General features: G+C 40.9%; 5 protein-coding genes across 7 annotated transcripts; 3 read left to right on the forward strand and 2 right to left on the reverse strand.

The window, feature by feature from the left end:
- Positions 1–221: 221 nt before the first annotated feature.
- RB195_017834 (uncharacterized protein) lies at positions 222–3,982 on the reverse strand (the record flags this gene model as incomplete). The annotated part of the gene is made up of 3 exons (XM_064185005.1): positions 222–263; positions 382–512; positions 3,943–3,982. 3 exons carry the CDS (start codon positions 3,980–3,982, stop codon positions 222–224), a joined length of 213 nt encoding a protein of 70 aa, XP_064040886.1.
- A 1,740-nt stretch (positions 3,983–5,722) lies between these two features.
- Positions 5,723–6,142, reverse strand: RB195_017835 (uncharacterized protein; the record flags this gene model as incomplete). Its single annotated transcript, XM_064185006.1, has 1 exon — positions 5,723–6,142. One exon carries the CDS (start codon positions 6,140–6,142, stop codon positions 5,723–5,725), a length of 420 nt encoding a protein of 139 aa, XP_064040887.1.
- Positions 6,143–9,390: 3,248 nt separating this feature from the next.
- On the forward strand, positions 9,391–11,444 carry RB195_017836 (uncharacterized protein; the record flags this gene model as incomplete). 2 transcript variants are annotated; one of them, XM_064185007.1, is made up of 8 exons in its annotated part: positions 9,391–9,438; positions 9,499–9,603; positions 10,030–10,149; positions 10,220–10,333; positions 10,745–11,023; positions 11,123–11,160; positions 11,228–11,349; positions 11,404–11,444. In XM_064185007.1, 8 exons carry the CDS (start codon positions 9,391–9,393, stop codon positions 11,442–11,444), a joined length of 867 nt encoding a protein of 288 aa, XP_064040888.1. The 2 variants fall into 2 exon arrangements, with proteins under 2 accessions (XP_064040888.1, XP_064040889.1); XM_064185008.1 differs by lacking the exon at positions 11,123–11,160 and having other exon boundaries at positions 11,228–11,301; positions 11,342–11,349.
- A 1,463-nt stretch (positions 11,445–12,907) lies between these two features.
- On the forward strand, positions 12,908–16,326 carry RB195_017837 (uncharacterized protein; the record flags this gene model as incomplete). Its single annotated transcript, XM_013441449.2, has 4 exons — positions 12,908–13,023; positions 15,197–15,288; positions 16,007–16,158; positions 16,225–16,326. The coding sequence occupies 4 exons, from the start codon at positions 12,908–12,910 to the stop codon at positions 16,324–16,326; spliced, it is 462 nt and encodes a 153-aa protein (XP_013296903.1).
- A 143-nt stretch (positions 16,327–16,469) lies between these two features.
- RB195_017838 (uncharacterized protein) lies at positions 16,470–23,868 on the forward strand (the record flags this gene model as incomplete). 2 transcript variants are annotated; one of them, XM_064185009.1, is made up of 5 exons in its annotated part: positions 16,470–16,635; positions 16,724–16,830; positions 16,895–16,985; positions 23,517–23,704; positions 23,764–23,868. In XM_064185009.1, 5 exons carry the CDS (start codon positions 16,470–16,472, stop codon positions 23,866–23,868), a joined length of 657 nt encoding a protein of 218 aa, XP_064040890.1. The 2 variants fall into 2 exon arrangements, with proteins under 2 accessions (XP_064040890.1, XP_064040891.1); XM_064185010.1 differs by having other exon boundaries at positions 16,509–16,635.
- Between the last annotated feature and the right edge of the window lie 1,310 nt (positions 23,869–25,178).

Consider the following 25,178-nt stretch of genomic DNA (forward strand, 5'->3'; position numbering starts at 1 on the left):
CCATCTGAGACACGCTCTGTAAACAATTTTAAGTCTAATGCGAGAGAGACTGTAAACAATAAAAGCAAACCTGAGGTCCTTTGAACTTGTTTACATGCAGAACTTATAGCCCTACTAGACGAGCTGTTCATTCTTGAAGAATTTCAGTGCAACATTACATAATCTGCAAATCGGCGCCTCTGAAGAAGGCGACGACGCCGAAACGTTAGCCAGAATAAAGATCAATAACAATCTTGGTTCAGCTCAAGAAAGTAGTACACAATCTGCAAATCATTTACTGTGCTAAGAACATTAATAGGTAAAGGGCTGGTGTAGTGTAGCGGTTAGAGCTTCCGCTTTCTGCACGATCGATCGCAGGTTCGAATCCGTTCCAGTCCTCACCAAGGCTTTCATCCCTCCGGAGTCGATAAATCGGTACCAGACTTGTCTGTGAGGATACATCAATGACTTCGTTATCGGCAGGCACAGCAAGTCATTGTACAGGCCGACATGCGTTCCAAAACCTTCAAAACCTCAAAAAAAGCGTCCCAAGCGGATTGATTAACGACAGAAACTTTGACTTTTAAGAGGAAAATTAATTGAAACTTCCGACTCTTTGTACACAAATGGGCCGACCATAGCAATCCCCGCGTCTGGCTCTGTTCCAATATGGGCACTATCAACCTTCATAGAAGTAGCTGAGCTGTTCATGCCTTTTGAATTTCATAGAATAGGATGCAGTGTTCAGTAGTAGGAGAGCACAGGAAGCTTCTCTTTGCGACCTCACTAAGGCATAACAATGAAATCATCTAATATAGCGTATTTTTCCGGACAACTTTTGACCATTCTAGCTCAAGGTTCAAGGTTTAAAATGTTGTAGTGCATTACATAAGGGAAACGTCCATATTTATGATTAACCTCGACGTAACTCGTTAGCGGCGGACGAAAATGGCCACATGTGAAAAACAACATGCAAAAAAATCTCCTGTTCAGAATCTCTCAGTGTTGCTAAATATTACACAAACAAATTAACAGTATTTTGTTTTCAATAAGTTTTCCCTGTTAAGGTCTGTCGAACATTTTCTGAGATCATAATTGTCTGCGGCTCGTACTGCTCTCTCGCTAATTGAAGTCCTTAGAGCCGGGTATCTGCTGTTAACCTTAGGCTCTTACATCTCTATTGTACTCGTAAAGATGTTTGATATCCATGTCAATGTTGTCTATTAAGATATTTCCGCCAACATCGGCTAGCGAAAACTAGTAGTTTAGAATGAACCGCAGACTTCCTTCTCTAAGCTTGACAGCTTCCTCTCCTTTTCACGAAAAAAAACCGTTGTCCCAAAAAAGGAGATTGTCTGTCACCGTATAAAACTCTAGAAAGTCGGCAAAACAAAATATTCTATTGGTAATGATGTGTTCGAGTTGTTTACAGCTCTCTTCACGTCGTTCCGTAACTGGGAGTTTCTACCGGTGGTAATGGTCATCAAGATAAATCTGGAAATCTCTTCCCGTTTGCTATACTGCAGAAAAAGGAGGAACGGTAAAGAGGGTCCCGGCGGATTCTCCGCTAATGCCTCCGAGACATTACGTGTCCAGTGGATACGCCCGGGGATACACGAACATATCTCGACGAGATTACACTCTAGTCGCTCATGATGGAGCAGACAACCGTCTTAGAAGCTCTTTTAGCCATAAAGACGCAAAGAACTACACAGTTATAGAAATAATAAATATCTAAAATATATCTAAAATCTAGAAATATCTTAAGAAAAAGAAGAGAACGGGAGCAAGTTTTTTTTCATATTTGATGCTATTAGATGCATCCTTCTCTCATGTTTCACTCGGTTACTTCTCTTGCTTCTCCTACGATTACAAATTTTAGGTCATCTCACATCACAACTTTCCAGTGGATGTGTATGATCCTCCAAAACTATTAAGTCATTCGTAAATTATATCCTAGCCGTGATCCAACGTATGAATCGCAAGCGGTAAAAGGTAAGCGGAGTCAGCTATTTAGGTAGCGACGAAAGTAAACCTCTTCCTCGCACCAGCGCTAATTGCTCTGCCGAGGCATGATCGGAGCATGGTCGAAAATCTGCCGGGACCCTCTTTACACGCACCCCAGAAAAAGAGTAGTGAAGAAGGTCAAGTATTCTTTTGAAACCAGTCATGGTTTTGATGTCAGTCAAGGATGGAATATTGGTCATCTCCTTCGAACTTTCCACGTCCATAATGGAACTTCAACTTCCTCTTCTTTCTCTTCTCCGTAGATCTCCATTGGGGAGTGAGGGCCGAGCATTGCCGCCTTCCAATTTGGTCATCAGTTTTTCGAAGAAAACACCTCTATCATATGATCCTCCGTCATAAGCGTCTAGTCAAAGCAGGACTCGAGATCTTAGTTGGGAATGTTGGCTTGCGTTTTACAACAATCGCTTCCGATGATTATATGTGTGGATTGGCGGTAGATATCAGCACGCACGTATATGTACGGTCATGATTGGAAGAGGTTGCTGGTATTTCCTTCTAAACAGCGTTGTACGCTCCTTGCTGACACTTCAACACCAAAACGTTTAAACCTCAATCACCTGGGCGTTTATGCAAAATTTCTTGATACTCTGCAACTTCACCACTTGTATGATTGCCTGCCGGCAGCTTTTGGACAAATCGTCCTCAGTTGTCGAGTTCCATTATATCGCTTCAGCGCCTCGCAAAAAAAAAGTGATCGTCAAATTCGCTTCTCCGTTCGCTAAGTAGTGGTTCACAAATCATTTTTGAGAAGTGATATCGATGCCTTGTCGCCGAGATGATCCAGTAACTTCTCTTCTACACTCTCCCATCGGTGCGTATCGTCAGAAGTATCCTTTTTTGTTTACTTTGTAGCATTTCTGGTAAATATTTTGCTTCAGAAATTAATCGACAAGAAATTTATTTTACGCGTTTGTATGTTGTACGACTTCAAACAAGGTAAAAAAGTGGTCGGTTCGCAGTATACGGTTTGTGAAGCGTTTGAAGAGGACGCCATTTCGCGTACAAAGTATTAGTCTGATTTTGTTCCCAGAGTTGTGATCCTTGAAGTCGAAGAACACAAAAAAAAAACTAATTGCTGAAGGCCCACTTCGATTCCGATGCACCCGTGAACTCGCCTCAGATTTCATATGTTCGATCATCTGTGAGTTCCTTCACTCGTTCGAAAAGATTAATAGTTACGGTAAATGGGTACAGCATCACTGAGTGACGCGAAGAACTCGCCCGCATCTTGCGAAAATAGTCGCTCGTCAAAAGACTGAGCAAACGAGCTCGACAGTTTTGTCGCCTTCGCCATACAGTCCGGACGTTGAGTTCGGATCATCACGTTTTTCGCCCGATGCAACTCGGTCTAAGAGGAGAAATTCAACTACTTTGACGAAGTCCAAATCTTAACTTCCAACATCATTGGCTACCAGTCGGCTCAGTTGTACACTTTTTACGTGAACATAGGCGATGTGTTGTTGAAAGGTATATTTAATGGAGAATATACCACGGAATAAAAATTATTAGTACAATTAGTACAACTTTTGTGCGGAATTACGAAACTGAAAGATGGGTAGTGAAAAGATTTTGAAATTCTCCATATATACGAATATGCTGATATATTCTCTTGAGATGGCTACAATTCAGAAATATTTTCTGAAATATTACATTAGGTTCTTCTCGTCTTTCTTTCCAACAATTAGCAAAGAATGATTTGCTAACAAATAAATGAAATAACGTGAACATCATCAACATACTGATAAAAATAATAAGAGTCCCACACAAGAAAGCGCAAGCTGCTAGTTACTACTCAAGCAGCTGTCTGCATGTACGGATTCAATTTTTGAAGAAACGATCGAGCAAACATTGTAAGAGGGGTGACATATGAAGGCGTACATTAGGTTGCACGTTGCGAGAGTAATTGTCACGGCCACGAAACGATTTACAACGTACTTGGAATTATTGTGTTCTGATAGTGCACCAACAATCCCATAATTTCGTTTCCTGGCGTAAAAATTTGATGTAGACGCCGGAAGGAGGTAAAATGATAGGAATGGATCCTATCCTCTCATTTTACCACTTCTTGGTTGCGGAGCACCAGTTCGACGCAGTGGGATCTATTTCACTGCTTTCTGAAATTTCGTTTCACACCTTCACGCACTTGTCAATATAGACCGTTATTATATGGCATGATTATATTTATATATCATTTTACATATAACTAAACATCACTTCTTTTCACTTTAGTTCTGTAACTTCCGCGTAGGCGTCCTTATTGGCTCATGCACACTACTAAGGGAAGCGTAGTACTTGTAGATCTGACAGAAAATCTCAAAGGTTCACAGTATTTATCATTCATTATACCAATGCCTTAAAGCATGCATTCATTATACCCATGCAGAAACTACAGCAGACATCAATCCTCTTCTCCAGAGCATCCAATGGTTCGCATGACTATGCACACACGACAACAAAGGATGGCAGAAGGTTTAGCGAAGGTCTTAAAGGGAAATCTCACAAAGAAAAGAAATAAAAATGTTGAATTTATAGTCTCACGTGCAATCGAATGCGAAAACAAAACACTAAAAAACTAAACAGCACAATAAGTGGTGGACACACTTCAAGCACCAAAGAAACAAAAAAAGGAAAGGAACCACAAGAAGGAAAGTTAACGTGGCAAGGACTGGCACGAAAGAAAGACATGGACATCAAAATCAGAGAACATCACTTTAGATATAGTAGGGTCAAAACGACATGAGTACGCAATCGCGTACGCTGCTTCGGTTCGGTGGATCGTGATGAATTCCTTGCTGGCACCACCCATCGCTGCATTTTGCCTCCACGATATTAAGTTTTGAATTCCACTAGACAAGCGGGGGGGTTGATTGCTTTAGTCGACAGCTTACAATAACTATGGTGATAGGTAGATGCTATGTGATCCATAAGTGAAACGAACTGATTTTCTCGTAAAGAACAACGAACATTAGGTCTGTACAACAAGAAGTATCGAATCTATATGCTGATACAGACAGCAAAGAATATATATTGTCCAATAGCGAACAGTAACTGTTCAATGGGTTCGATAATGCCGCCTATTGAAATGAATATATGAAAATGAAAAAATGAATAAGTGAAGGATACCACCAAGAAACCTAAGTGGATCTATGTGATGGCGGAAATGAGCTGATGACCTCATAAACAGTATTTACTCGTGTACATAACATAATGAAGGCAAGATACCCTAGATAGCAACATAAATAGCTATGAGCAGAACACTGTACTGCGCCGAGATCGAGAAACGAGGAAGTTGGAGATCAGTGATTATTACTTTGACACAATAAGGAGGCAAGGCCACGATTACTAGAGATGCAAACAAATATGAGCAAAATGGGCGTAGGTTCGATATAACTTTCAAAGGACTCAGCGGATTTCCATCTACCGACCCGCATGATGTTTGCGGGATCGGTTCCTCTTCGTACCGCGATTGTCGCAGCACCTCCTCGGAAGGAGTGCGGTGTAAGGAGCTGCGCTCCATGCCCTGCGTCCATAGTGGTTTTCTTGATGAGTCGTGAGGCGTAGTCCCGTGAGTATGGTTTGCCGGAAATATTGCTGAAAATAAACTATTCTGGCAAATAAGGGGATCGTTGGTTGCACAACGTATTCCATAGTTTTTCTTCGGTCTTTTTCATTCTGAACGCTATAGTACACCCTATTCCTTCTTGATTCTTCATGCTTAGCATCCGATCACTTTTTCCACGTCTTTTCGTGTTGCCTTCCTCCTGTGACGGACCGACGGCCTCTTTTTGTTGCCTATGCGGAGGAGAGCGCGTTGGATTTCATAGTCGATCTTCGGTAAAGGACCGAAGAAGTGTGTCAAAGCTGCTAAATGGTAGCCCAATGATCTGGTCTTTCCCTTGTTCATGAGGTGAGCCAGAAACACGTTCCGTAACATATGAATGACCTGTACAGGGACCCGGAATTTATCCGCAAAGGTCAGAAAGTCCCTACTAACTCTCCTGTAAATCTGGAGAATTCCTGGTGCCACTGCCGTATCCAAGGAATCGTTTATTATCTTTGCAACTTCAACCATTTCTGCATCGGCCGCAACCGCTGCAGTTTCTCCGTCGCTCCTCCATTTAGGGGCCTTTGTCATTTCTGAAAAGCGTATCCTCTCTTGTGGTATGCCACTATGCTGTGTGGTAGATCATATCATTGATCGCAATGTTCTAGACGCGCGCGCCCAGCGGTATACAAGCGTGTTGGTTTGCCGTCCAGTTATGCCGTTCTACTCCTCTCAATGTATTTCTCCTATTCCACTGCTAGTTTGTTGCTATCCACTGATCGCATTGACTAACCCCACCTCCTACTGAAGCTCTTCGCCTTACTAATGGATGCCCTCTGGACCCTTGGAACATATGCATATCTCGAGGTGAGCGCCTGTGGATAGGAGACATGTCTGCTGGGCACTCTTCTCGACCCCTTGCCTATATCCGCAGGAGATGACCCTGAGATATCTAGTCCATCCTATGGCAACGCTTGCGGATATTGGTACCGTATTCCTACCCTCTCCTAGGGTTACGCCGATGGATATTATTCGCGTAGTCAGTCCTATTCTGAGGATACTCCTCTGTATATGACCTTATTCATTACTATTTTCTGCCCTATATTCTTAAGACTATTGAGAACCAAATCTAATCTAGTGATTGTAATTGGTATTTATTTACGGCCTGTTCTCCGATCTTGTTCCGATATAGAACCATAAATTAGTACTTGGGATGGGTGGGAGGGACTTGAGCTGACGAAATAGACGGAATAGTGACAACTTCAGCCCCACCTTCCCAATCAAACGCGGACGCGACCGTCCGCACGCGTCAACCGGAATTCAAAACCCCACTTTTGCCTCCACGATATTACGGCTAAACCACCGTTATGAATTCCACTGGACAAGCGGAAAAGGTAAGGCCCGGGAGGGGGTCAGAAAGATATCAAAGCAAATGTGACATCGAAATCAAGCGATTCTTTTCCGAATGTAAAAGAAGGAGAGCCCCCTTTTAAAAGTGGAGAACCTGCAGGAAATATGATAAACTATTCAATCTGAGGAATCCAACTATTACTGTCCCTTAACAAAGGAAAGAACAAATGTGAGGTCCACATTGGAAATCCTAATATACCTTTACTCTTAGTTGCATTGGCACATAACAGTTTGAGCGATAAGAGGAGGAGGAACCCACCAGCCGAGAGAAGCGGTCCACCATGGCGGGGCTTGTGGCGAGAAGACATTATGAGCCACCGCTGCGTGGTTTTCGTCTCTTGAAACGAATCTTTCGCATTTTCTACTGGTTGTACTAGCGAACATGTCCACTGTACGCTTACCCCATACTCTTTCCATTTCTTCAAAAATATCATCTCTTATACACCAGTTGTCTAAACCAATCTCTCTAGAGGCTTCGTTGGCCTCTGTATTGAATTCTCGTAAAATTCATACAAATTCTATCTTCACACGTAAATTATCGCAAAGTTTCTAAATGTGTTGGGCAAGAGTTTGAAGGTCAGGTTTCGTGCTGCCTTTCCTTAGTATAGCGGTGGCTGCCTGGTTGTCGCAGTGACAGACAACTTTCTCGCTGAAGAGATAACCCGAAAAAGCCTGTAGCCCTGATAATATACCAAAGAGTTCTATAGCCGTACTGGATGATGCAAGTAATTCTTGTAGGAGATCTTGTTATGGCTGTCTAAATATAAAATTGAACTTACTCCCAATTTAGAAGCGTCAGAAAATCCCTAATAGCACTGCGTAGTTTTCCCGTAGATGTCAATGAAATAGCTTGGGATTCTTTATCAAAGCATAGCCAACTTATGACCTCATCTCTTTCTGCTTGATTTAACGTCCATCTATACATCAAAGCTGTCCCTAGCTCTTCTTTCTTTGCGATAGCAGTGACCACTGCTTTCCACGCTCTTCTTCTCTCTAAAGGAATAACTAAATGCATAAAAGCCAGTGTTCGTTGCCATTTCATTCGATCTAACATGGAAGGTCCACGTTTAGATAAAACTACAGGGTCCAATTTACGACATTTTAATCTTCTTTCCCGTGAAACATTCAAAGAAAACGATTTCAAATCTATTATGTGACCTAATTCAATTCAACTTCTGGAGCGGGATCCAGGTACACTTTTCCTCGGCCACTAGGAAGCCGGCATTATCAAGGTCTTCTCTGACGACCAGGATGCACTCATTGCACCTCTGTGCAGACTCTGCCCAAATTAGACCATCGTCAAGGTAGACGGCAATACTTATCCCTTGAGATCGCCATTTGGCCAATAAAGGTCTCATTAATTTTGTTAACACCATTGACGCAGTCGATAGACCAAAGGAATCTTTACGTGATTGTAACCTGATTTGAGATCGAAATTTGCCATAAAGAGCTTAGAGCTGAGAGATCTAGTACCAAAAGCGATTTCTTCCCTTCAGCAACCGAAAGTGGATTAAGTCTTATAGAATGTCTGAGTTGAAAGTCTACCTCGAGAATGGCGCCTGACGCTAATAACTTTTCAATTTCGTCATCAACAAACTTATAATTCTCATTGCTGATGAGGAATTCTCTCTCACCCACATTAGCTTGGGAACTCAATGCATCTGAGGTAATAACCGTTCAAAATCACCTCGCGAATGAAGGAAGAAAGAGCGGTTTCTTATCTGAGCAGATTCATAGTGTAGCAGAAACATTGTATACACTAATGGAGTTTCCATGAAACATATACCTTCCTTCTTTTTCTTTTCTTTTAGAAAAGCTGCCAGAATAAGATTAGTAGTTTGCATGCTTTCCGCTCTCGCGTGCTGGTCGTAGAAATCGAATGAGTCTGATCAGTATCGGCTATAGTCAATAGTTAATTCCTTTGTGTCAATAATGTGATAAACCGGCCAAAGTTGCTCCTTATGTCTAAGTCTTCTGGAGCCCACTCCATCAGAGGACTCATATTATTAAGGACGCTCGAATTGAATTCGAATTGCTTGGCAAGGCCAGGCTTAGTGAATACCGGTTTCGAGGATGATAATGGAACCGTATTCTGTAGACCGGTTGCTGTTGGTGCCGAGCTCCTGCGGGACTATGCCAGCATTTCTTCAAGCTCTTTGAGAGATATTTGGACGAGTTCCGTAGATGCTTCGGGAACAAACTCTTCTTCTTCTTCGGGCATGGTGCTCATGCGACCTAACTTGTGCTGACGAACTAGCTGGAATGGCGACTACCTCAGCCCCACCCCTCCAACCACACGCGGACGCAGGCGTCCGCACGCGTCCACCGGAATTCAAAACCTCACGTTTGCGACGGCCCTAAGTCAGTTCCAACTGCTCCCTCCACCGAGTCGTATCAAGCGCGTACGCAAATCCACAGCAACTACACCCATGATTCATGTCGTTTTCATCCGACTATACTGTGACTGGTTGCGCTATGTGCGTACGTACATATACCACCACATATTCGACGCCTAACTCATGCGCAAGTGGATTTAGGTGGGATGCGTTTTACTAATAATCAATCAGGACGTAGTCATGGCTAGCTTAAAATGGAAAGTGTTTATTGACGTGGTGTGTCCCAATTCATGGACAGCCTTTAAGGTAAGTCTTTTTTTGTCAGTGGACCACTATTTCACTAATTTCCTCCTGTTTATTTCATAATTTTGCCCAAACAATGTGTCCGTAGTGGGTCTGTTTTTTGGAGGCGTTTTCTCTTATTGTGTTGGGTGGTAGGACGCGCTACTGTGAAGTATTCTTTCTTCTGAATTCTTTGGTGGAATCTCTGTGTGAAGTTTATGAACTATGCCCGATCCCTGCTCATTGATGAAGAGCTCCGAACCTCGAAAATTAGGTTCGCGAATGATGGCTTTAAAATAGAAGCAACGTTCGTTTCGGAATACTGCGAATATTCCGAAACGAACGTGTCTACTTCCCGTCACGGTTGACGCTTTCATCTGTGAATGTTGCTAACTGTAGATTCCTTGCCATCTAACCACCGTAGACATTACAGTAACACAACATTTTCAGGTGTTGCGGAGCAATAAAATGAGTAATCTCGTGAAAAACATGGATTTCGTGCCTGTATGCGATGTTAAGCTTGCTATGCTCCGGTTAGGTGAAAGGAATACAACACAGCATAGAATTAAGGTTGGTAGGAATCGTTTCTAAGCGTCTGTTACAGTAATACAACATTGTCCTACGAAATTATCTTTGTTAGAGTTCAGAGGGCTGTGATGACTCACCTAACAAACGGAATCTCCGCAGTCCTGAATTCTTCGCTAAACAAGTATTGACTATGGAAGAATATGTACCACCTGTAAAGTGGGAAGAAGTACGTCGTTTATTGTTAGTTGCCTTGGATGATGTGGAAGGCTTGTCGTGTCTAACTGTTCTGATTATGATGTTCTTGTATGAGTGATTCAAACTTTGAAGAAACAAAGTATCCTAAGATACACAGTGTTGTTGTCGGCTCAGAACAACCTGAGGCCTGATCTAGTAGTGAAAGGATTGCGCTCGAAGCGATGGAGTGAAGCTAGTGGTTGGTGAAGCATTGGTAGCTCCACTCATCTCTGCACTCTGAGCGAAGCTAGCGATAGTTCCACCTCATTCGCAACCGCTGAGATCACCACCCCGTTTAGGGCAGCCGCTTCACTGCAACAGGTCGCAGGTTGTTTTGACTCAACCTTTTCTATTTAATATTATCGGTACTGCTTCTGAGTTATTCATAATGTAACTATTTCAGACGTATTCTACCGCGTTGACAAATGGAAGTATCTTACCTTCCTTGTTCTTGTGCTCCGTTAAAGAGCAAGTACCTAAGCACTTTCTTCGCAGTGTAGAAGTTACTGGAGAACGTTTATGGGATCGGAGGCTACCAGTTCACAAGGGTGCACACTTGTCAACTTGCGCACGTGAAGCTGGATTGACTTTTTTGGAATCAGAGGAGATAATTTCTCGACTTTCTCATGTGGATTGTAAGGAACTGTTGCGACGCAACTGTGAGGAGGCCATTCTTTCCGGGGTAATTACACCAGACTTCATAATATGCTCTAATTTCTGGTCGATGTGACTGCCGATTTAGTCAACGGCAGTCTTTTAGTAGTGGAAAGTGCATGTTAAGAGCAGGCTACCCACCGCTGAAATGCGTTCTTTTCGTGAGTAGTTTGGGGTGACTTAAACTTGAAAGTGTACTTAAGTACAGGTCATTCAACTGTTTATCGTTTAGGTCAAATTCGCGCCGCTATTTGTTGCTTGTGATGCCGATTCCATCGCATTTCACAGCTACGCCGACTTCGAAACGTTCCTGCAAAGTAATTGAAAGTTGGATTATTCACTTCAGCTTCAGAAGTCGGTATTCATATCTATGAGTTGAACATTCTTCTCTTACTGATGTATATTTAGATTCACAGGTTGCGTTTGCTCAAGTTCGTTTGATGTTCTAGACAAGAAAAATATATCAAGCTGTTTGTTATTCATTATTATTCTATTACTGAACTACTTATTCAAATTGAATTTTCGTCCACCTATTATGAATTGCCATGCCATGTGATAAAAAGTAGTTGATTGTCTTCACGTCTTAGAACCCGTTTTTAACTACTATAATCAAACGATTTTAATAAAAGAATGAAATGCTTTGGTGATCTGCTTGAAATTGTTGGAGATAAAAGATTTCTGCGGAATTGTGGCGAAATCTGAGTAGTGAGGTGTTGTGCTGCGAATTCATCGGAACAGTCGTTGCTCCTGTACATGATGTTCGGATGGAATCACAATCATCTGCATGCTACTCATGAGAATAGAACAAAATTACCAACATCACTCAAAATTTGAAGGGTTTGCACGCTGTTGACGTACAGTTGACATAAAATAGGTTTGAACGTACTGCAATGGGCCTTTGATTGGAACAGAACAAAGGGAAGAGTAGAGATAGGTCAGATAAGAAAAGACAGAAATCCATCGCGTTCAACCGGATCGACCATTTTGGAGACTATTCGAGGAACCTTTTACAAGGGCTACTAGACTGGTACTAAGTCTTAAACTGAATTGAATTTCGATTTGTATCATATTTGTTATATATTTGTTATTCGTTTGTATATATTTGTTTGTTTTGTATTAGTTGTTTATTTGTTATATGTTAACCATATTTGTTGCTAGTTGCTGATAACGACTTTTGGCTCCAGCAGTTCTTCATCGGTGTCTTTCCATCGGTTTTTTCTTTCGCATATTTGACACGCCGGTTCTGATACCTACACTAACATAAGCGGGAGTTATTCGCCTGGGCGAATACGATCCGCTGCGCGAGCAAAATCCCAGAGCAAAAACAAGGACTCATCCTCGAGTAAGGGAAGTACTTAGCTGAAAATATTTTCTATGATATTTCGGGGATTTCCCTGCGGCAATAGCTTGTATCCTCAATAAGTTTGAGTTCGGGGGAATGCAGAGCATACAATTGGTGAGGTTAATTAGCCACGTGTTGAAGTCATGAAGTTCAACCTTATTCTTCAAGCTATTTCTCGTGTTATTCCAACGAAAAAAAAGACTGTCTTTTTCCCAAAAGTGAACAACCGCGAGATGGTCGATCGTTTGTGTGCTCCATTCGCGATCCGTATTCTATTCATTGGTTCCCGCAACGATACCCTTCACTGCGATGGGGGTAACGTTCTTGAACCGCCTGTCCAGCTTGCGAAGGATCTTGCTGTCTTTTATTCCAGCTGGATTTTGTGGTATTCTTGTACGGATCTAAGTCATTAAGATTGACACACTGAAGCAATTTTCTCTCAAATCATCCTTGAAGTTGTCTTCTCTTGTCACAGCTTCTGATTTCTCTCAATTAAATCATAGATCACTCTGCTGTCGTCGTCTTTTGTATCTGCTCATTTAGTCGAAGTTCATAAGAAACTTGCAGAGGATGTCCTGGTTCCGTCCTCCTCCACCGGGCACACAGCTCAGGCCTTGGGTGCCAGACCTGATCTTTATCCCGATTTCGCGTGCCTTTGAACGTCTTGGAGTTTATTTCTACAACAGGTGACTTCTATTTCCTAAAAGAGTGATTTATTTAGCACAGAAATATGGATTTATTGGTTTCATAATCTCCCTTTGGAGGGACTTGAGTTTCACTTCTACGACATATAATGATTGCTTCTATTGATTATCCACCAGGAGGTGCCTTATTACTCCAATTCTGTGAAGTTTTCTTTTTTTTCGCGCCTAGTAATCCTCGAATTCAATATCTTCAGTTATAATGCGCTTTATCAGTACTTTTTTCTTCGTTTACGTTTGAGAATGAGAAAAGAAGGAAGCTTTGTTGCTTCACAAGTGCTCTTTGACAAAAAAAAAAAAACCAAAAAAAATTTGTGGCTTTTTACTCGGTTGGTGGAGTTCCGCCTAATTTTCGTAGAATACATCAAATTCCTGTGGAACATTTACAAAACGATATAGGCAGGAGGGAGAAAACATGAACTCAATTTTCTGCAACGATCTATCGAAAATTCGCAGAGAGACAGATTGATTGCGAACGTCGATGGGATATCACCCAAACAAATTTTGATTATTTCTTCTAATATCAACGTAAGGAAGCTGAGAGTTTTTTTTTGTTCGTTGATTATTTCGGACGAAAATTGCCTCCGGTGGAGGAATGCTCGTTGTACAGAGGAGGATTTTGTGTTCAACATCAGTGTTTGAAAGCGTTCGCTTATAACTATAATATATAGGTGTAGTGTAATGTGGCTAAGGAAATTCAGTTGATGTAGGGACTTTGCTTAGCTATTTGAATAACTTTTTTTTTTAATCTTAAAGGTGAGGAAAAGCAGGTGAACTTCAAGCTTTGGACATTAATCATTTCTTTAGTTGGTTTTGTTAGTCTTTCCAGGAAAAATGTAGTTGGGGGAGGGGAGGGGCACTCAACGACTTTTTTTCAACACTCATTTCTCGATGCCCTAACCCACTTTTTTCTCTTGGTAGCATTAGCTTACATGTCATACACCTCTAAGACCGATTGATTTAATTATTACCGTTTCGAGAGTTTTGAGTACACACAAGTAAGTAGACGAGAAAGTCCACCTCATGTTCTTAATGGGACAATTTTTCGTTAGATTCTCCAACCATTCATTAGAGCTTGCATTTTCTGCAAGCCGAGTTATGTAAACATAACTACAAGTTCATGTAGTTGACAACTGTTTTATTCTACCCTTAACCAGTACCCTACGTCTTTCTCCATTTACCTCTTTGAGTTCATCCAATGAATACGACTTCACAACATTACTTGGATTAATCAAAAATTTGTACTTTTACATTAACATTTGCGACGTGTATTTGAACGAATCGCAAGAAAGTGGAAGCTGTCAAAAAAAAAAAGACTACTTTTTGCTTATTCCTGTGTTCGTTGGAAGTTTTCAATGCCGTATTTATTATGTCATATAAAAAACTCTATGCTCTTCAGGAAACGAATTGAGAATTCAAATCGTACTGAAATTTAATTCTAAATGTATTTTCTACATCGACCAATCCACGACAGCTGGTAGTGTGTTTTAAAAGGCTTTAACATAATAGGAAATGAGATTTCGTTCCAGAAAGAGATCTAGGATATCCCTTCCATTTAAACGTCGCTCGAATTGTTTCCAGTGTTGACTGCGCTTGTTTAAGAATTACAGCGATTCCGCAGCGCTGGATGTTTTGAAAGTGTTGTTCTGACTCGGCCTCCAGGCGAAGGCCTCTACATTTGTTAGCTCTTGTGATACTCCACAGGTGCGATAGGGACCCTCCTCAGGTGAAAGGGTCTAGCTCATGGGGTCCAGCTCAAATGATGAGGATCCCTTTGCCAAGCGTCCAGGAGCGAAGGAGGTAGTACCACTGACGATCACATCTACATCTAGCTTATCTTCTTCTTTTCATTTTCTTCCTCATTTCAATTGTTCATTGATTTCTTTGTTGTAAGATGCTATATACAATATTTAATGTAAAATCCTCCAGCAAATCTGTGCAGCACCTCTTTTTATGTTGACTGTCTATATATCACAGTTGTTTTACTTACTATTCCATTATTATATTTATTTTTTACTGTGTATTATATTGTATTTATTTTTATTTCGCTTTATTCTATTTGCATTAGAGATGTTTGTAAGAAAAAGTGTGATTCTCCTTATAATTCTTTAAAATTTTCGAATTCTCACTCTTCATTCTTGCAAAATAGCTTTTTCAGAATTCTTAACAAGACCGAAATTGGTTTGTTTGATAAGAGATGGAACAAAAATATTCACGGTCCTTATTGTCATCACAGATACTACGGCAAATGTGAGTTTTTTGAACTAGCATCTCACTGTTATTTTTATTCTCCTCATTCTTAAACCTGCAAGCACTATTTTTAATAAGAAAAACGACGTCGGTGTTATCCCTCTCAGAATGGACCATTAACGATATGCATAGTACTTTGTTCGAAAAATTCTAGGTTTAGCAATAATTTCTGCTTCAGTTAAAAGACAGGAAAATTGGAGTTTACTTTATTCGTAGGTGAACTTACCTGTTTTGCATAATCATCATTATATTTTCATTTTGTGAGAGACTTAAGAAATAATTTAACTACTAATATTTTGTGCGCATATTAATATTGCAGTCGAAGTGCATTTCATTCGAATAGGATCCCGACTGGATTGACGCGCACGAAACTTTCATCCTTTATCCTTCTTTATGTTTCGCTATTTCCGTTTTAATTCGCATCAAATCAAACCCTATACACTCGTCAAAATAACGTAATCTTTTCGGCATTTATTCGAATGAGATTGCTTAAAATTTTCTGTAGAATTACCGTGTCTCAAAACAAACATTTGAGGGAGTTGTTTTTCTTCATTTTTTACATTCTTCACTCTATCAGCCTTAGTTTAATAATAGTTCTTATAGAGATAGTTTCTAGCAACAGTAATGTATTTTTTTCCGTTGAAACCTGTTTTTGATGTTTTATTATCTTTTACTTCTACAATCTGTATTTGGGTGCACCAGATACCGTTTTATTAAGTGGATACAAAGCTGTTCGACGTGAAGCTTGCTGATCTTCCTGCTTGGATTGGACGGCGTGAAAAGACTCCCTCTGCCTTCTACAACGAATTCATGCGAAACATCTGGAGAGTACATAACAAGTGGTATTCGGGACCTGTATACAATAACACGGTTAGTGAAATATATAATTGTTTATTTGTTGATGTTCTTTCATGTAATGTACGTTATTGTTTCCAGGTGAAGACGATCTTCCGTTTCATCTTTGCCTATTCGTTCCTGAACTGGCTCGTCAAATCGCATCGTTATCTTGACTTCCAGAAGACTATGTACCACTGGTAGAGAGTGGGAGCGATGTAGCGATAATTAGTGCAGATTTATTACGTTGATCAATAAACAATACTGCTTCAATTTACTTTGTATGTTACTCTGACATTGTCGCGGTTAATGCTTTACATGCGTGATTATCATTATTTTGCCTCTACATGTTCCTACGTCATGCATACCAGCTGAGTCAGTGGAAGATGTCACACCGCGGAGCGCTGATAGTTTTTGAAGGACTTGACAGAAGCGGAAAATCCACGCAAGCTAGACGGTTAGTGGAGACGATCAATGCATCCGGTGGTAGCGCTATACTTCTACCTTTTCCTGGTATGTTTTATTTCTACCTGGGTACGGTTGTGGATTCAGTTTGTCGTCACAGCAGCACATGTCGTCATTCGTCGTCCTATAATTGCAGATAGAAATGAACCATTTGGTCAGGTCATTGACCGATATCTGCGGAAGGAAATCGACCTTTGTGAACGAGCTCTTCATCTAGCATTTTCTGCTAACAGATGGGAAAAGGTGTCTGAAAAAAAAAACTTTAAGTACTTCCTGATGGTAACAACATTATTTTCATTCTTTCAAGGTCGCTTTGATAGAGGAAAAGATTGCTTCTGGTGTTGATGTGATATGTGATCGATATTGCTTCAGTGGAGTGGCATACTCTATTGCAAAAGGTGAGAGGACTGTGTGTTCTTCACAGTTGCTGGTTGAACTGGTACTGCAAAGCATATGTCAAGGGCAATGTACAACGAAATTGACTATGTTGGGATCTCTCCGCGACTAGATACAGCCAGACTGATTCGCTGCTATGACTGACTATGAGCCTAACAAGCGTAGTCATCTAGAAAAGGCGTGAAAAACGGCTTTGGCTGCACTGGTTGCTCCTACGACGCAAACTGTTACGCAATGGAATGTTGACAACTCTGTCATCGCACAACGTTCGCGATTCAACTAATAGAGCTCAATTAAAGGCATCACCCCACGAATCTGAGGTGGTACGGATTTGAGGTAGAGTATTCGTATACGGGATCATAGATTATGTAGAGGGGAGTTATTCGGTCCATTTCTTCCTATTTGCCGTAAAAAAACTACGCGGAAGATACGGCTTCGAGCTCCGGCGCGCTACTTTTTACAACGTGTTCGATTGGAGCGCGCCAGCCTTGTGTTCGCGCCGCATCTTTTGGGCCGTTTTTTACAGTAATTAGGAAGAAAGGGACGGAATCACCCCCTCTCCATAATCTACTATGCCGTATACGAATACTCCACCTGAAATCCGTACCACTTCAAATTCGTGGGGTGATGCCTTTAAGTAACAGAAGCTGTTCCACGCGCGCAGTTTTAAACGCGTTACGGTTTGCTCTACTCTACTTTACCCTAGCAAATTGCGTCGTTGAAGAAACGGGTTCATTTAAAGCTGTTTTTTTCTGGATTACTCTCGGGCATTGAGCGTGATAGCTCTCATATATGTGAACTACATCCTTATCCCTACCTATCCGTGAGATCCCAACGTCGTCGTATGATCGTAAAATGGTGTCTTTAATTTTTTTTTGTGAGCTGTTTTGGACATTAACATTTGTCCTTGCTTTTAATAAGTGCAGTGACATCGCTCTCAACATTTTCTACATTTGCCTCTGTAGAACTGATTGGTCAAAACATATTATGTGCCTCTCAAGTTATTTCATTCTATTTTATGGAAGTATATGCTTCATTGGCTTATCGCTGAGGTCATGGGTCGGGAAACGGTCACCCATCCACCCTATCTCCCGTCAGACTACTACTTTTTCGTACCTTTAAACGTTCCGTGAAGCGAAAACTGTTCAATTCCCCTCAAATTCTCGGTTGTGTTCTTTTTTGAGTCTCAGCCACCAGATTCTGGTCCCAGGAAACTATAACCCTCCTAGAAAGTTGGAACCTCATGACGACGTGGTGAATGCATTGACGGATGGTCATTAATCTTTTATTAGGAAACTCTAAAATTGTAAAGGATATTCGTGTTTAAAAAAGAGCCAATGTAATAACCTATGAAAAAATATATTGCAAGCTCAGAATTAATTGGTAGGATAGTTTTTTTGGATCATCGTGAAGGAGTTGTTTTAACGCTTCACCTTGAAAAAATTACGGGTTTTCCGCTTCTTCCAGTTTCTTCGAGTTATCGTTGAACCTTGAACACCAATTTTAAGCAATTCGAGCTGTAGTAAACGTTTCTCCTTAAATTTTGCATAAATTTCTTGGTGCCTGAGCCCCATTTTTGCTTGCAGTATAGCGATCGAGAAACACGATAAGAAACACGTGTCGGACTTGTTCAGTTTTTCGACTTGTAGTTTCCCCATTTTTCTTTGAATTTTGGTTTTCTCATTTTTCTTTGAATTTTGTTCGTTTTTTCTGAAGCATCCTAAAACAGAAGTGCATTTCAAATTAGTATATCCGAGCTTCACTACGTAATATTACTTTCCATACAAAGTTTATTCATCTTTGAAAGAAAAAAAACGACATATGACCGTTTTTATAAATTACACATAGAACTACTCGAGATTAATGGACCTAGAGTTTATACTTGGTATAAGAGGAGCTAAAATCGTTGAGCTGGAGATTACAAGAAGGTCTTTGAGAGAAACTTCTGATTTATTTTCAAACATAATTCTACAATTCTGCTTTGACTGCAGTGCAGATAATTCGAGTCGAACGAGTTATTAACCATTTAGAATACATGTTCTTTGTGCCAGAGGAGTTCATCTGCACTTTCTTTGAGTATTTAAAGCAAATTTGAGAGGTAAACTAATTTAGCTCTGGTAACTTGCAAGTAGTAATAAGTGAATGAAGCAGAAAAATCAATGAGTAGATCTAAAGGCTGGATACTGAAGTGTGAATATCGCCTTCCTAAAGATAGCTTCCTACGGGCAAGAATTCTTTGACCGCCGCATGTCATCTACATCCAAATAACTCGTACGCCTGTTTCGGTCTTTTCAGAGCGAAACAGTCCATTTATTACTATACCGTTCCACCATGATTGTTGTATTATATACGTTTCGTGCGAGTTCTTCGGAACTGCAAGACCTTTTAGTACCGTCGTCTGAGCCATTTGATTACTGTACTTTTCTGAACCTTGACAGACGGGAAGTGCAATAGTACAGGAGTTGATGACGTTGAGTGACGGCGGCTGTCGGCAGGTAGCTCTTATTTCTCCCTCTCCTCATGAACAATTGTGTAGCCAAGACGTGTCGCTCATTGGTGAGGCGTTCTCATAATCGATGCGAGATGATGTGCCTTGTGGGATGGCTGCATTGAGGTGTACGACAGGAGAGAGTGGAGGGGACGATTAGTCGGTCCGCTTGATGGAGAGAAGATTGCGGAAGGAAGGAAGCGATTGGGCAAGCGCGCTCTCATTGTCAAACTCTTGTTCGGTGCTTTCCACATGGAAGCATTGTTCACTAGCTCATTTCTGCTGGTGCAGATTCACTTCGGAATCATCGCCTGAAACAGTTCACATTGTGACTGTGTGTGTTAGTGAAGTTTCGAAAGTATTGCTTGGTAGGTCAGCCCACCTTTGTACGGGAAAGATGGTCGACACGCTTTCATGTGTCAGTCGATTGATCCTTTGTTTATGTGGATCATGCTAAACGCAAACACCTTTTGTGAAACCATGAAGAGGAACTCTTACTATGTAACTTGCGGAGGTGGGAGGAAAGGGTAGGCGATGGCATTTACAGGTCCCGAGACCTATGAATGATTTATCGTGATTTTAGTTCGATTCCGGGCAAGGTATAGGAACCACGTATCAAGCAGATGATGTGCGTGCGTTGCGACGGTCGCCTCGCGATCAATTCGTTGTAAACTTTCGGCGCCGGAATATGTGAATTGCTATGACCGGATTGCTATGACGGGATTGCGATAAGCGATCGAAATGAAATAAACCAGAAGATGGGAATACTGTTGCCCGGAAAAACATAGCTACTGGTATCATATGTCTTAAATTACGAGCATTTCAATAAGAGGACAATTCCCGTGACGATTTCCTCTAATACCCAAAAATTCTAGTTGATAGGAGAACTTTTGAGCAAAAGGGTTTTTTTTTAAGTGCACTAGACATAGAGCCGACTGTACAGATCGATCGACATGTTTCCATCCAAGTACTTATTAGAAAAGGATAAGTGATTTGGCCTCATAAAATGGAGAGGAGATCTGCATGTTACAGAAAAAAAATACGACGGATGACAAGATCCGATGTTCACAACGCAGAAAGAACCTTTCACTCTACGTACAAATTCATAGATTTACTATAAACCACCTCATTTTAACTAATTAGGCGTAGCTTGGAGCTGCTCTTGCTACTACATTCGGGATAGTGAAGGGACATTAATACATTTCTGCCAAAATTTCCGTTTATCGTGGTCTGAGATTTTTCGAAACCTTAGTTACTCTATTCTTATATTTGAATCAAAGGGTTGATTCTACTAATTACATTAATTCGTTAAATTCATTTCTCAGGTAAGGCTCTGGTTGACATACTTATGATTAGCGCGTTCACACCATAATTTTTTCACTTGCTGTGGAGGTCATTTACGATTCAGAAGATATTTCTCGCCCAAAAACCCCTTCTATAACAAGTGCGCGTAATTTATTTTTGGGATTCAGATTTAGAGGTTCCAATAGTTTGGTGACCAGTAAAAATGTTGAGAAGTTATCAACTTTTTTTGGATTACGGCATCCAAACGGATGTATTACGTTTTTCGTAAATATTTCTTTGGTCCTATTTTGATGTTTGTTGAGAATTAAGTGTGAAGACGAGGTTGTATTACTACGAAATTAGAAAATGTATTCGTGCTCCCTGACAACGCAACATGAAGTTAAGTAAACAAACGCATTTTTCTGGACCACTCTCAATACAAAGTCACGCTAATAACGCCAATGTCTTGTGAACCTTCATTTCTTCCGGTATTTTTATTTCGTATTTTTTTTTAATACCAGACTTGTCTGAGAGCATAAAAACACTGGCTTGTTACATCGGCTAGCCCCCCTCACCGCTACCTCAACTCATTGTAAAGGCTAGAAACGCGTTCGTAGACCTCAAACGATTCTGAATTGAAGTGAACGCGTAGAGGCATCCCATGGTGATTGACCAACGCCAGACACTTTATCCTTTAACCTTCATTTCTTTTCAGAATAATAGAGCATGCTTATTTTTTCTTCATCCGATCTCAACCGTTTACTGTAGTGAACTTATTCATGCTCTTGCTTATGTTGCTCGCTTGTGAAAACGTATACTCTCCGAATCTCAGACGGCTAATGTGTGCTTCCATTTGCAATTCTTTATAGAACTGTGCACAGTAGCCGAGTAGTAATGTTTGCCTGGCCTCCTACATAGCTCATTGCCTCTTTTATTACGATTAATTGTCTTCTTTCATAAGGAGGAGGAGTCAGTAAAAGGAGTCAGTAAGAGCTTGCCTGGACATGAGTCTCGACCCTCCTCACTCCTAATGTATCCAGAGCTCTGAGGAAACTCTCAGAAGGGTTCGTCACCTTGGTTCTTCAGCGTTTTTGACGTTACAGTAGACTTATTGCTGTGTGCATGGAAAGAGGGAGATAAAGTCCACCTCGAATGCGCACCTATTTAGCAGCGGCGCACTTATTACCACCAGATGCTAGTGTGCCTTATAACCTCATAAGGTGAATTTATGATATGCTGAGCACGAGCGGTGTTGCCTTTGAGTCGTCTGAGGATAATGCGCGTGAATGTGGCTTGAGCCGAGAGCCGCTGCCGGTGCAGCAATGCTGGCACGACCCCCATGCTCACAATGTATAGTGCACATCAAAGTGGCCCCGGCTCGACGCTGGTAATTGAGTGTAAACAGACCTGTTGCGTAAGGAAATTGGCGTCCAGCTGGTGGCAAGAGGTGCTGAAGCGTGGTACATCAATTGGATCTTGCCGCCGCCATCGCTCTGCCGCTTCAACGAGCGCCTCCGGGCAGTATACTGTAGTTGAAAGGCGAATATCGGCTTCACTGCCACCAATAACATTCGCATCCGGTTGATGCTGGGTTCTCTTTTAGCAGTTGGACACCTTTGCAGAAGTATCTCTAGAGGCTGAGCTCAGTAATTCTCGAAGTTGAGATCTTTTATGGATAGGGGTTAGATAATCTTGTGCTAATAAGTAATGAGCACTAATTAGTAATAGGAGCTGAAATAATTTAAAGATTGCTTTTCATTGGCTCTTTTCAATAGTTTTTCTGGCACGTTGAGCTTTCCCTTGTAACTCTTCGGCAATTTTTTCTTCGTTTCTTTTTTCCTTTTCTTTGTTTTTACTTTCTAGTTGAGGCTGAAGCGCTAAACTTAACCACGACAAAAGGCCTATTTCCATTTCTTTTTGCATAAAAGCAGCAGAGGGTTAAGAATTACTGGAGGTTTGAAGGCGTCTCTATTAAAGGTTGTCCAGGAAACGTTAGTCATGCTTTTACTCAAAGAAATCAGCGTCCTTTCAACCCATTTCTTCCACTTTCCTTTAGAATTTGCAGCAAAAAATCCCCCTTGACTAAGTTTTGCGCTTCTAAGCATCGAGATCTTCTGAGGTCCAGATTCATCGCACGAGCGTAGGTAATTCAAACAACCCAGAGGGATACAAGTGCTTTTCTATCGGTCTTGAAATGTAATTCGTAAAAGTACATTGAGAAGTAATAAATCTAATAAGTTTATAAAGGTTAATATGTAAGGGTTATTAGGCGTTATGGAACTATGCGGTAATGGGAATGATATTTTTTCAAAGACATCCCTCACAAGGTGATGGTGAAAACAGTGATAGAATTTAAGTCACCTCGTCCCCGGCAAAATGCGGCAATGAGCAAATACCAATAACCACACGGAGGAAGGCAATTTATTTTGTGATGTAGCTAACGGAGATAAATGCTTTGACGCAAAAACGCGTTTTACAAAATGCGCAGCTCTAAAATCATCTGGAGGTTCTGATGTAGAACCAATAAAACTATACAGAATAATTAATGCCTTTCTTCGATAAATTTGTGATTTTTTTTGTTGTAGACGTTTGTTTCTGCTGCAATTCAGTTCAATTTTCTTACTTTTTCCTTACATTTTGGAGAAAATAATTGTCTTGCAGGGTGGATTTATTTGTTAAGGCGCTTTGACGTGGTTATCAACTTTCCCCACTTCTCGAAGGCATGACTATTTCTTGCCCGTCTACAGCTCCACTTTTCTAGGTCTCGATTCACATTGGGTCCGTCAAGCAGACATTGGTCTCCCGCGACCTGACGTCGTGCTCTTCTTTGAGGTCTCACCGGAAGTCGTTAAACAACGAGGAGGATTCGGAGACGAGCGTTTGGAGAACGACCAATTGCAGAGAAAAGTCCATACAGCGATGGAAACGCTTAGGAAAAGCTATTGGGAGGTGAGAATCTAGTTCATTTCCTCCACGTCGTCTGCTGAAAGAAGGCTGAGTACTTTCAGACCGTTGATGCCGACGGAGACATGGAGTCTGTGGCAGCTGTGGTTCAAGAGATTTACTCAAAAATCCCGAGGGATAAGCCATTGAGCGTAATTGACTCCATTTGAGTTTCTTACAAATTTCTAGATTTGATCATAACTAACCTTTGTGTCCCGTTTCAGGGTTTTGCTATCTAGGTAACAGGGATTGTTTTAGGATACGCTTCGACTGTGTTTTTCTGTATATATGGTTATTTATTCTTCACTTTGTATTAGGATTTTGGATTATGGGAGATTGTGCAGCGGTTAGTCACTCCCGGTTCGTAGCCATAGCGTTAGTAGAGCTGCGAGCGATGCTTAACCCCATGCCATCGCTTCCGTTCCGTCCAAGGTGCATTGTCTTGGTCCGGAACCAATTAACGACAACAGGTGCCTCTCCTCAATTCGGAGAGCCTCAATCAGTTGTGTGTGTGCAGGTAGATTCGAATTGATGAATCTTACCATATGTTGTGGTGTAGTGCTTCTGCTTACAAGGTCACATATCTACAGCGTGCGTTAATCGTCCACCGAAAAAAGAGGACACAGTAATTTAGTAATTTGATTGATTTCTACTGTTGGTGGTTGGGCATGTTGTAGAATTGGTGTAAGTTTCAAACCATGTTGATAAATATTTTCACGATTCGAGTATGGAGATCAGACAGTTTCGGAAGCCACAAATGAAATTAGCTGGCGAAAATAATGGACTCAGAAGCGGATGGAATGAGTTACGCTAAATAAACGTTGAAATGAAAAAAGTCCATGTTCTGCTCTACAGTGAATTTAATATACTTGTTGGACTTTCTCTGAAGCAGTCCATCTATATTTCCGGGTTCTTTTAGTGCTGTAAAAAATTAGTCCCGGAGAAACCCCGGTAATTGCTAAAATTGCACCAAGTTCACTATTTTTCAACATGAACTCTGCAAAAGAAAATGGAAGATTTATTTGTTTGCTTAATGTGTATGTACAGTTATAGAGGACTTTCTTTGATTTTACTTCATAATTTACATCAATACAGCACAAAATCGATTTCTGAATCTTCTAGCGACAATCCGTAAAAAATTCCGATTGTACGATTCTAATGATTTCAAGTGTGGAGACTGATATGTTCAGTTAAGTTGACCGCAATTTGTATGCTTTCTTAATTAAAAAAAAATCTTTCTCGCATTTGTTTCTACCGTTCTGACGTTTGTTTTTAGTGAAGCGCTTCGAGTACATGAATAAACAAATAAATAATTTTGCTTGAGATTTCGGAGAAGTATGGAACGTACTGACATCTGACCATGTTTTTCTTATCAGTTCTTTTCCTTCGATGTTATGCTTGAACAGATTCTTTAGATTTTTTTTTGATAGAACGTTTAATAAGATATAAACGAATGTATTACATATATACAAGCATCTGG

The sequence above is a fragment of the Necator americanus genome, chromosome II (assembly GCF_031761385.1).
Source record: "Necator americanus strain Aroian chromosome II, whole genome shotgun sequence".
Lineage (NCBI taxonomy): Eukaryota > Metazoa > Nematoda > Chromadorea > Rhabditida > Ancylostomatidae > Necator > Necator americanus.